This window comes from Hipposideros armiger, unplaced genomic scaffold, assembly GCF_001890085.2.
Source record: "Hipposideros armiger isolate ML-2016 unplaced genomic scaffold, ASM189008v1 scaffold_594, whole genome shotgun sequence".
In the NCBI taxonomy this organism is placed as follows: Eukaryota; Metazoa; Chordata; class Mammalia; order Chiroptera; family Hipposideridae; genus Hipposideros; species Hipposideros armiger.
In genome coordinates, this window is record NW_017731944.1 from 795,901 (window position 1) to 808,177 (window position 12,277).

Consider the following 12,277-nt stretch of genomic DNA (forward strand, 5'->3'; position numbering starts at 1 on the left):
TTCGTCATGATCTTGCTGGAAGCAAAACTTGAACTTGCAGTCTTCACTCATTTCTAATACCCAAATTGGCTCAAATCTCATCTGGATTCAAGGTTCTTTCCTGGCTTCAGAGTTTTTTTGAGTAAGAGGTTCCTGGAGCTTAAGTGGGGCCTTTGTGTTACATTCTTGATGGACAAAGCATTTTAAATGCACTATTTAAATTGTAAAAAGGAGGCTGAGAGGAAGTGAGTATTTCACCACAGTTCAGCACACAGTAAACATCAGTTGTGTGAATGATTGAGTAGAGATAGGTACACAAATGAGGCCATGGAGGTAGGGTGGCTTAAGGTGACTTGCCCAAAACTCTTCAGCTAATGCTTTCATAAAGCCAGTCTCCATGTCAGGTCTCCTCATCACAGGAAGTGGTAAAAGCATGGGTTTGGGGAATCTAGCCTCAGGGGTTGAATCCCGTTTCTGCCCACTAACCAGGCGAGCAGATTTTTGTTAACTGCTTTATTTCCTGAACTCCAATATGGAGATGCATGCCCTGCACTGCCTAGCTCCGTGCCTGTCACAGGGTAGCCCACAGTAATGATGGCTTCTAGGATTTTTATGACTAGGATTGTTTTTTCTGACTGCTTCTATTACTGTTCTTGGCACAAAACTACAGATGTCCCCTGAAAACTGTTAAGGTAAGACTGAATTCAGAGCAGTCTTTGAGGAGAGTCTGTTGATAGCATTTAGATGGAGGAGTCACCCATGTTTTGGGAGGAATTCTCATTCCCTGTAGGATCCTTTTGATCTGGGCAGCACCTTTTGGCCAACTGACTGAGTGGAATCCTCTCTGACATTGACCTATGGCTGCTATGCTGTCACAGGCTTGTCATAATGCTATGGGGACGGGAATGAGGTACACCCTTTGCTATTCTTAGAAATCCAGTGTAGTTCACACATTACAGGTGTCAAAGGAGAGCTGGGATCAGGCGATGTAAACAGGTAGTTATAATAAAGCCCAGATGGGAGATAAGCCTCATTTGTGCTGGGAAAGATCGTAATTGTCAGTGAAGTGAAGAATCTTTAAAACCATGGTAACCCCGGACTGTGCTGACTGGCGTGTCCTGGGTTGTTCATTGCAAATCCGAGCTCCCTGTGACCTTAAAGCACAGCAGATGTGCTTTCTGAGACAGAAATGCAAGTGCAAATCTCTTCTTAGCTCCACAGAGACTTACAGCTTTCTATACATTTTTAACTGTGCTACCTATGTAGGTAAAATGCTCTTAGATAAAAGTAAAGCCTGTCCCCAAACCAGGCCTCCTGATTACAGGAAGTGGGAAAAGCGTAGATACTGGGGACTCTGCCCCAAAGTTTGAATCCCAAGTCTGCTCACTGACCAGGCCTGCCCACTAGCTAGCTTTTAAGTAAGAGTATAAACATGAGGTAAAAGATTCCAGGTGTGGTAAAATTTGACTAATTTTGATAAAGTTTACCTCTGCCACTCTGTGAAGAAATGACTAAGCAGTACTTTAATGATTTAAAGATTTGGGGGGATGGGGCACTGGGGAAAAGGACTAATTCACTGAGACAAACTTACGTCGTGTTAATTAAAAACACTTCTGTAGCATATTCGCATGCAGGCTGTATGCCTTATAAAGGAGATTTATTTTTTGTATCTTTACTAAAAAAGTTCAATTTAAAAAATAGCTATGCTTTCAGAAGAAATCAGTTATTTTATGGATTTCTTACTTGGTGCCTACACAAATACTTCCTGTCCCTGGCTTTAAATGACTGTCTAGAGGGCAGGTAGAACATGTTCACATAAAACCGTTAGTATAATAGTGTATTTCATGCATCTTTATCTTGCATGTATAGGAATAACCACCCACAGCAACACATGTTCATATTAGTTATATACTAGAATAAGTTAACAAATTCTTCCCTACAAAGTAAAGAGGCAAACAGCTAGGAAAAGAGTGCCCAAAATGAGCAGAGGTCATTGGGATGATTTCCAAGAGCAGACTGGACTTCACAAGGTTCTTGCCCATCACCCGTCTGTCCAAAACACTTCCATGGATCCCAGTCACCTCACTGTCAAACCCAAACACCGTGGCTGGCTTTCAGAATTTTCCATGATTTGGTCCTGCGTACCCAACCATTAGTTTGGGTGTTAGTTTCCATCGCACCCTCTAATGTGGACTGTAGCCTTAGTTTTATCCGCTCTGTACATTGTGTGACCTGGGGTAAGTCATTCTGACTCCTTCAGTATTGCAGCCTCCTAATCCATACAGTGAAGGGGCTGGACTGTGCAAAGATCCCAACAGCCCTCTTCATTTGCGTGAATATACAAAGCATTTCATCTCTCCAGACCCTTCCACTGCCCTAGGAAGTGAAGAGGACCAAGGTTATTGCCGTTTTTTAGACAAGGACACCATCTGAGGTGCTCTGTTTCCAGGGGCAGTGCTGATGCTTCAAGCCTGGAAGTGTTAGCTGTCCGTGCTCCATCTCGCTGGCTCTTGCCTCAGACCTGCACTTCGCTGCTGTCTGTTCAAGCCCTGCCCATCCTTCAGCGGGCAGCTTCCTTCCCACCGCTTCCCAAGACTGCTCCAGCTTTTATAGATACACCTTCTGCCCGGTCAGAGGCAGAAATACAGAGTTTGTTACTACCCACCATCGACCACCCCCCTCACCCACCTGCTTGTCTGTCCATCTAGTCCCATCCTCCCCTGTATGCCTGGGGCCTGACACTTGTCTCTGTGCCTGGGTGGTGAAACCTCAGCACCCTGGCCTGTTGCCTCTCTACAACCTGTACCATCCTAGCTCAAGGGGAGCCCATAGTGCTCATTCATGAGAAGCTTACGGCATTGATTTAGGGTTAGAGTGAGATAAGCTTCGCTTCCCATGGTGTGGGGTAGAGTGGGAGGAAAACAGAAGTGAAACTCAAGCAGACCTCAAGGCCAGAAGGCAAAGTGACCTTCAATACTGATAAAATTAGAATCCACCTAGGTGATAGTATCCGAAAACTGAGGTTTTCTTTTTCCATCTTCTCTCCCGTATCACAACCTACACACACGTGCATGCATACACAACCCAAAGCAAAACAAAAACAAAACAAAAAAGCTATACCCTGGGTTACTTAATGTACTGCAAGGTGCAGCATTTGGCAGCACTCTCAGCAGTTATTTTGGACCACAACACATTCTATCCTTCTTAGGTCACCGTTCTGTGACTGTTTTCTGCTTCTAACTATTGTAGTTCGCTCCCAATTATTCTCAATTATTGAGCTCTGACCCACCTTCGCCAGTACTCCAAGAGGACCCAAACCACCACCCAGCCCCAAGGTAGGCCTGATTCCTGGACAGCCAACAGAAAGCAGACAGGAAGTGCCAGAGTGACAGGTATTAACCACAAGCAGACGCGGATCTATCACGAGAGTGTAGGGTGGCAAGACAGCCTCATGGGTAACAGCATGGACTCTAGAGCCTGCCCTTGTGTCCCGATTCAACCATGTCATTCTGGGCCCTTAGTTTCTCTGTGCCTCAGTTTCCTCATCTATAAAATTGAGATAACAAGTGTACCTACATTATACAGTTCTCGTGAAACTCACATGAATTGAAATAACAGAAGCTTACAGAACAGCCATGGCACAGAGTAAGTAACAAGAAATTATTCATTGCCATTATTTTTATTGTTGTTGTTGTTGTTGTGTATTACTATTGTCATTGTTTGGAGGAAGGAGTTGTGATATGAGATCATTGCTATAAAGTTGTAAGAGTCTTTTCCTAGGGTAACAAAGAGCATTGGGGCACACACAGAAGTCTAACCTTCAAGCCCCTTTCCTCAGCAGCCACCACATTCTTCTCCAGCACATGCAGACAGATGCTTTTAAAGAGAAAGAATTCCTTTGAGACAAAAGGTTCCTGTCCCCTTGGTGACCTTGAATGAAGGAGCCACCACACACTCTGAAGTGGCCACCTGCTCCTATTCTCCACTTCTTACCTACTCCCCGGACCAGGACAAGGGAAGAAAATAGCAAGAATATTGAAAAACAGTCAAGAGGGCTGTTAAAGGCTCTTAAAATAGATCAGACGCGCACATGCACACACACCCACCCGGGAACTTGGTCAAAGTACTTACACATGCATTCTAACTAATCTGACTGTTGCATTTCCAAGGAGAATGTAGTTCAGGAATCATCTACAGATAGGATCAAAACATTTACCTTTTTGTCACCCCTGGAAACTTTCTACCATCACCTCTTCTAGCCCCAGCCCTCTCAGAGCAATGACAACTTTTTTAAAAAGCCTAAGAAAGCTCTTTCTTTCAAGGACTGTTCAGGTTCACCCCACCACACCCTGCTATTATCATTTTGCATATGATTGGCAAGTATCATGCCAAAGAAGGCAGGTGAAAAACATTTCTCTCATGTTTAAAGTGAGGAAAAAAGAAAATGGCTCAATAAGAAGAGTCCCCAGAGGAACATTTGAAATTTAGGAATATTGCTAACTAAGCCCAGGAAGACAGGAGGGCACCTTTAGCCAAGTGAGGGGGGAAAAAATTTGGAAAGGAGCGCCCCTTCTGAGTGTAGAAGACTTCCTGTGTCTGTGAAGGACTAGCAGGACTGTGATAAAGAGGGGGGTATGTCTGTGGCATGAGAGGCAGGTGTTGGGGGAAAGACCCCTTAAAATGAGGCCACAGTTTATTGCAGGGCTGCACAGGGCACAGAACAGAGTCAGCACAGGCTAAGTAATGACTCCCAGGGCAGCCCGGTTCCTTGGTTAGTCTGACGAGTAGCATGGCCTTCTGGGAGCTTGCTCTGGCTACCTCAAGAATATTATCAGACTTTATTCAGACTGTATTCCTAAAATAACTCTCCTCCAGCTCAGTCATCCATGGGGACTCACAAGCACAGGCTGCGGTAGTTGGAGCATAGCTGTAGAGTCACAGGAGTACATACCCAGGTAAAACCTGGAGCAGGGGATTCCAAGATGGATAATAGGTAGGGAGCCTGTTGCTTGGGAACTTTCTTAGCACAGTGATTGAGCTCAAAAACTGCCAGTTATCTTTTCTCTTTTGTTTTTGTCAGTATTATACTTATTCATTTGACATTAAATGAGTTGAGTGCCCACGATGGGCTACAGACTGGTCAGTGCTAAGAGTGTGGGGAGAAGAGGGAACAGATGCAAGATGAATCAAGTCTGCCTGGGGAAGCTCATAAACAAAGTACAGTGTTTGAAAGAAGCAGACACAGAGCTAACACACAACACCGTTATTTGCTTGGGGGATGTCAGGAAAGCTTTTCAGAAGGATTGATATTTAATTATCATGAAGGAAGAGTAAGAGTTGGCCAACCTGAGAAAAGGGCCAAGGAAGTAACCAGTACCCTAATGATTAAAAATGCAAAACCTGGAATGGAATAGTCCTGGGTTCAAATGTTAGCTTAATCATTTACCAGATTGTGAAACCTGAATCAAGTTCTTAATCCCTCTGAGCCATAACTTTCTCATCCATAAAATGGGAATAATTCTACTCATCTCATGAAGACAATGAAATGAGATGATAGCTATAAAGTGCTTGGCACCGTGCCAGCCCGAAGTAATGGCCTTGCAAATGTATCCTTCAGCTTGTTCTGATTTTTTGTTTTTGTTGTTCTGGGTTGTTGTGAAAGTGGTAAAATGGTACCCTGAGAAATCCCAGCCATCAGAGAGGCCCAAAATGTAAGGAGGCTTTGGCTCACGTATCTCCAACAGCCGTCTGGTCAGGCAACATGTTGGCATAGTGGAATGTGCAAGCACAGTGGAATATTCTTATATCTTGGCTCATAAAATATACAGATAAGTTTCCTCCAATTCTCTCTTATTTTCTCCTGGCTCCAGGGCTTTACAGTGTGAGTCACACTCAGTCTGTAACTCCAAATCCCAACGAGGAAGAACGGCAATGCCAGCCCCCTTCCCATCCCACTCCCAGTGCCCTACCCACTAAGTGTCCCCATCTTCCTCACAGGGCAAAGCACACCCCCCCCTTAGCCACACATTCCTCATGCGCCCTCTCCCTGCCCCACTTTGAGCAAAGAAGGAGTAGGAGGAGATGGGGAATTCCAGTGTAGTTTAAACAGAACTCAGAGGAAAATGACATTTGTTTTCACAAGGAGGAAATCAAGCCTTTTCAGTTACCATATAAAGTTGTGCTAATGTTGGCTCAGCCACCTCCTCATATGCTCAAACTATGATGCCCTGAGGTGTGGAACTTCCCAGGGTGAGGTTCCTGGCTGCTTCTGAAGGTAGCAGCTGCTATGGAGGTGACAGAGAGCTCAGGATACAAGATGTTGAGGGTAGGGGCCTGATAAAGGTCTTCTAGCTCCAGAGGACACTTGTTCCCATGGATGGCACCCTCTGAGAAGGGCTGGTGGGTGGCAGAATAGCTACAATGGTCTAAGTACAATCTACTTTAAAAGAGACATGTTTTAGCCTCATATTGGGCAGTTTCAACCCTCAGAAGTGCCCTTCAACTCTGCTGCCCTCCAGGACCCATCAGGTGGAAAATTACCTGTTAATTTCAGCTCTGGTCACACAGACTATCCTCTGTGAACAAGAAAAGGTGGCCTCAAAGAGCCCTGTTTGAATACTGGTGTTACACTGAGAGCTTGACAGCCACCAGTCACATAGAGGAGAAGAGGGTCACTCTATCACTTGCTGTTAAAAAAAAAAAAAAAGTACTTGAGTTGGGGCCCTGCCTGATTTATCTTTAGAAAGAGGTGGTATATAAATAAACCCAGTAAATGGCAGAGTTGGAGGAGATCCAACTGCTCGGAATTAGGGAAGAAACTTTAAAAAAGGTCAAACCTACAATTTCTTATATTAAACTACCCCTGGGCAAGAAAGAAGAGTCTTACAGAGAAATCAACTACATTCTTCTTTTTCTTCCATTTTTTTTAAATGAGGAGGGGGGAGAGGGAATTAAATTAAAAGGTCAGTTATTTAAATTGCCCCTAATCGCAATCACTGCATGTTTTTGAATCTTGAAGTACTCCCATCACCTTACTTTGCAGTAACAATTCTTGTTTCACAAGCTCTTAAAAAAGCTCTTAAGATGCTTTGGTGAACTTTGAATTGTTCTAATTTCAGAACAGTTTGGAGGCCAAGAAGTTAAGTGCAGCCTTTCAAAGTAGGAGTGGTGGCTTTTCATAACTGGACCTGACCTCAAACCTTCTCTATTTGATCTGGTCTGCACATTTGAGCATTTAGGATCATAATTCTATCTTCACAATAATAAAAAAGGGAAGAGAAATGCATTGATAATTATACTAACCATGCTGTAAAGGATTCTGGGAGCAAGGAAATGGGTGTGTGAGTGTCCAGAAGTGTGGAAGCCCTGAAATGGTGCAATGTGGTCAATCTGCGTAGACACACCAAGCTATGGCCTTAGTCTCTATGTTAGCACTGAACCTCTTTTTGGAAATTATAACCAGCAGGGGCATGGATGTCTGCCGTAGCCTCCTCTCACCTAAAACTTTTGGGGAGTTACTAAAGAGTTAATTAGACTGATTTGCTTCTTAGCTTTACTCTAATTCCTTTGGTGGAAGGGCTAATGCCAAGAACAATATACAAAAGCCATTCCTAAGAGATGGGAAAAATAAAAGGAGAAATGGCAAAATAGTCTACAACTAATAAATCTCCAAAAAGGTGGGGCAGGTCCATCAGCTTTGAAACCTAGTCCACAAGAGATGGACCCCAGTTCCAGGCGGCGCATTTGGAAAGGGCTTTAGCTTGCTGCACATGGTGTCTCCTTTAATCCTCTGAAGATTGTGGGAGAGAACAGAGGAACCCTTCCTTCTCTGTCACAGCAGGTGAGTGGTACACGAGTGGACGGGGCTAAGTATGCAGCTCATGGTTACATGGCCAGTCATGGTGGAACCACACTTGAATCCATATATTTAGACTCCAGATCTCAGATGCTCTTTCCAAAGTGTTTCAAAGTCCTATTCATTTGTTGAAGTAGGAAATAATTTCCCAGCAGCCTGAAAGAGTAAATGGGGTCCCTAACACCAGCATCAGTGCTAAAAAAGTCACTTTAACTATAGGGGACAAGAGCTCAATTGATTCTGGGCATTTCGAAGGTGAAATAAAACTGAAGTCTATACATTATTAGCCCAAAGCTCACACAAAAAGAGGGTTGTGCTTCGAAGTAGTAATCATTGGAAGCAGTATGGTTAGTCTTACAAAGCTGTATGCTCTAAGGTGTTTTTTTTTTAACTGCCCCTTAATAGTTGCCTTTGGAACCAGATTTCAAACTACACAATAAAACATTCATGTTACTTTATAATTGCACCTGATTAATTCTACAAACAAAAAATACTGTTACCTACGAGACTTTACCTTCTTTTTACACCTAACTTGACTTTATTCTCTACAAAATCAAATTTACCTTTTGAGGATGGGAAACTGGACACACTTCCTAATGAGGAATTTTAAAAACTGCTTTGATTAGATGGCATCATTCAAATTAGTGCATCTCCTACCAGGATGGCCCCTTTGAAGTTGGCACTACTGAAAACAGCTGTGTGTATCTGGTTTATTTAAAAACCAACCACATTACTTTGTAGTAACCCTTGAATAAAACATCCCAAGTCTCCCAATATTTTGCAAATGGCAGAAAGAAGAGCCAGAACATACAAAAGGAAAAAAAAAAAAAAAAGGATGTCAGGAGATTTTAAATCCCCTACTGCTGCAAACAACGGCGGCGGCAGCAGCAGCAACAGATTGGTGTTATTATTAAAAAGATGATCAAATATTACTGTGGACTGTTCTCTGACCTCCAAGCCAGCCAAAAGGTCTTAATAAATATTGACCATTTACCTCACCTCACCTAGCATGAAAAGCATTTTGATAAAAAGAAGTGAGAGCCTGGGTTTTTTTCCAGCTCTACCTTCTACACAGAAAGACCTGAATGAGTACTCTGCCTCATTTTCCTTCCCGTGTCTTTCCTCTTTCACAGGCAGCATCGCCGCCATTACAGTGACCGTCATCGCTGTGGTGTTGTTGGTGTTTGGAGTTGCGGCATATCTGAAGATCAGGTGAGAGGCCCCTTAACTCTTCTTCATGAAGAAAAGAATTCCGTTTTGTTGGGCTTCAGGCTGAGAGCTGTTTTGCTGAGTGTTTATTTATTAATAAGTGTCTTAGCTCTCAGAAATACTGGCAGGGAAGTGAAAATGGCCAGTGTGCTCTGCACTGGGTAGGAATATATTGTACAGTATCTGAACCTTGGCAAAGCAGAAGTAAGCGGAAATACACAGCGTGATGATGTAATGGGGTGAGAGTGAACCTGGAGGCAGGAGACCGAGGCCTCGGCTCTCTACCCTTAACTCACCTCGTCACCTGGAAGGAGCCATATGACTCCCGACCCTCGGTTGTCTCATCTGTGAAATGGGGTGGGCTCAGTGGTTCCTAAATACTGAAGTTCTGAACACTGATGTGTGGATGTGTACCCAGTCCGTGAGGAAGTTTTCACTGGTACTAAAGCAAAATGTTGAAAATATAAGGAAAGCGTAGCATTTTCTATAAAATTGTGGGTTTTTTTCCCCCTGAGAGTATGTCCTTATAGTTTGGGTTTTAAAATATCTTTTGTTATGGAATGAAGGTGATCACAGATGGTAGCTGAGCTGTTACTTTTTACAGCCAAATAGAAAGTTGCAACACTCTGGGAGCCTGCACTTTTGTTGTCTACGGCTGTATGAAATCCCAAAATCTCAAAACCGCATTACTCACACTAAATGTCCTTTCAGCTGTAAAATGCCAAATGGCAAGTGACAGTATTACTTGCCAGTCTGTGCGGTGCCCGTAAAAAGGGACAGAAGGGCACGCACCGCGGTGATAAGCACAGCCACTCTCTGACCTCCAACGCATTCTCCTCCCCACAGCGGGAGCCATCTTTATGAAACTCCTCTGACCCTGTCACTCCCTCTCTTAAGAGCCCCCAGTACTTCCCCAGGCACTTAGAATTAAATCCTATCCTCTCAGGTTGGCGCTTAAGCTCATTCCTGGACCCATTCCTGCCTCCCTCTTCTCACTCATCACATCTGTCTCTCCTTCTTAACCACTGAGCTGCAGTCGCACTGTCTTCCTAGCCAATCCTTAGAACACGCCCGGTTCTTTTTCTCTCCAGGCCCTTCACTCTTCTCGGTCCCTCTCCCTGAAATGCTTTGCTTCTCATTCTTCCTCAGGCGTGGCTCTCGTGTTTCTCCAGGAGACTTCCCTTCCAGTTTGGTGCCCGTTATTTATTCTCTGACTTTCATCCTGGCTGTTACCACTGTCTATGATTTGATTTGATTTTTCTAGATGGGTTTGTTTGTTTCTTGGCTCTTTTTCTGACAAAAATGTGAGCTCCAGGAGGACCCAGACTTTCTCGATGAGCACAGTGGTGGGCACAAAGAAGATGCTCAACAAATTGAATGAGTGAACACCTTGGCATAAGAATACACAGTTACGCAGACACTGCGTACACTGGCCGTGCACATCCACAGCCGCTCCTGACGTCTCCTCCCCACAGCTGTGCTTCTTCCGCAGGAGGTGTGTGCACACCCTGTTCTTCCCTCCTGTCCTGGTTCCCCATGTGTGGCTCACGTGTTTAATTTCTCATCTCTGTACACACATCCCCTTTGCTAACCTCTCTCCTCACCCTCTTAATCTCCTCTAGTCACCCCAGCCCAGCCCAACGCCCACGAGGGGACTCACCCCTCCGCCTTCCCTTTTATCTCCCTCCATCTTTTATTCTAAATGTGCACCAAATCAATCTAATGACGGTGTCAAGTGCAAGAGCGCCCTGTAATATCACCTGTGTCTAAGGTACAAAGAAGAGGAAAACCAGGTTTTGATGAGAAATTGGAATTAAAGGGCCAGTGCTACCTCTGCTTAAAAGCCTTTTATAAAAAGCATCCATAAATCTTCGTGTTTAAAAAAAAAAATCTCTTCATTAAGCCTATATTTCCTTGAGCGGCAAACTTAATTTTATGAATTATGTCTAACTGAGTGGTACCCTTTTTCATCTGGTTTCATTACTAGTTCATCACTAAGGATACATTGTAGTTTTATTCTAAGTTAAATGGACTTTTATGAACTAGTCTTGGAACCTCATTCCCACCATCTGACAAAGATTTTCTTTGCATGGGGGCAGGAGTTGCTCAAAAAGGGGGACGCATGCGTACATTTAGAGTCATTTTGGAATCACCAATGATCAGTTTCTGAAGCACTGTCGCCAAACATATGACCTCCACTGGAGTGTGGCTTGAAATAGAAATTCTTCCCTCTTACTACACATTTGCCAAAAATGATGTTGAAATACCCTAAGGACCCTTCCTCATGACTTCAGGCAAGAATTCAAGTTGACCATCTCAAACCTACCACTGACTATAGACAGGCAGTGATAAGAATTCGGTCTCCACACTTAGGGAGATCTAGTTTTGAATCCCAGCTCTACCACTTTGTAGCTGGTTCTGGTGTGACCCGAGCATGTTATGGAGTTTCACGAACCCTCACTTCCCTCCCCTGTAGAATAAGGGCCGTAATTTTAACTACTTAGCAGCGTTGCTGTGAGGATTAATGGACACTGCTTCCCAAGTACATAACCCTGCTGCCATTATCATCATCATCATCATCATCATCATCAAAGTGGTCAACTGGAAGGGACCCCAACAGTAGGACAGTTGCTTGATGATAGCCACGGAGCATAAGCCATGTGCGAAGCACCCTTCTAAGCATGGGGGTCACATCAGTGATGAGACACAGTCCTGCCACCACAGAAGTTACCGTGTTTGGAAAATTTTGTTAGCATGCCGTTAAAATTGGTTCTAATGAGTGCTGATTAAAATGATATAACATTTTTTATTTTAAAATTTTAAAGTATATTTTCTTTAGGCATTCTCAACTTTGGATACATTTTGGGAGTGATTAAATTGAATTAGTCATGGTTTCTCTCCCCCATATAGGTCCTCCCTCTAAAATGTATAATAGAAAGGCCCCCAGTGGAAAAGTATAAGGTTGCTATTTATCTTTGGCACTACAAATTTAAGGATGGATAAAGTGATCAGACCCCTGTTTGGAAAACCCCTAAGGAAAACCCCATTCTGCTGCTCTATTAATTATTTTGGCAAAATGGTAACATAAGGAAGTTAATAGTGCTCATGAATCTTAAGGCTATGCTAAAACCCCCTCAAGTGTTATTTTCCAAGATTCTTGGAAAGCCCCGCTAATCATTCATCAAAAATACATTTGGCTCAACTGACAAATGTGTGTGTGTGTGTGTGTGTGTG

General features: G+C 43.6%; 1 protein-coding gene across 1 annotated transcript in view; it reads left to right on the forward strand.

The window, feature by feature from the left end:
* PARM1 (prostate androgen-regulated mucin-like protein 1) overlaps window positions 1–12,277 on the forward strand; it is a 95,335-nt gene that overhangs the window by 70,739 nt on the left and 12,319 nt on the right. The window contains exon 3 of the mRNA XM_019624583.1: window positions 8,968–9,046. Coding sequence (XP_019480128.1) covers window positions 8,968–9,046 — 79 coding nt within the window. The remainder of the gene's footprint in view (window positions 1–8,967; window positions 9,047–12,277) is intronic.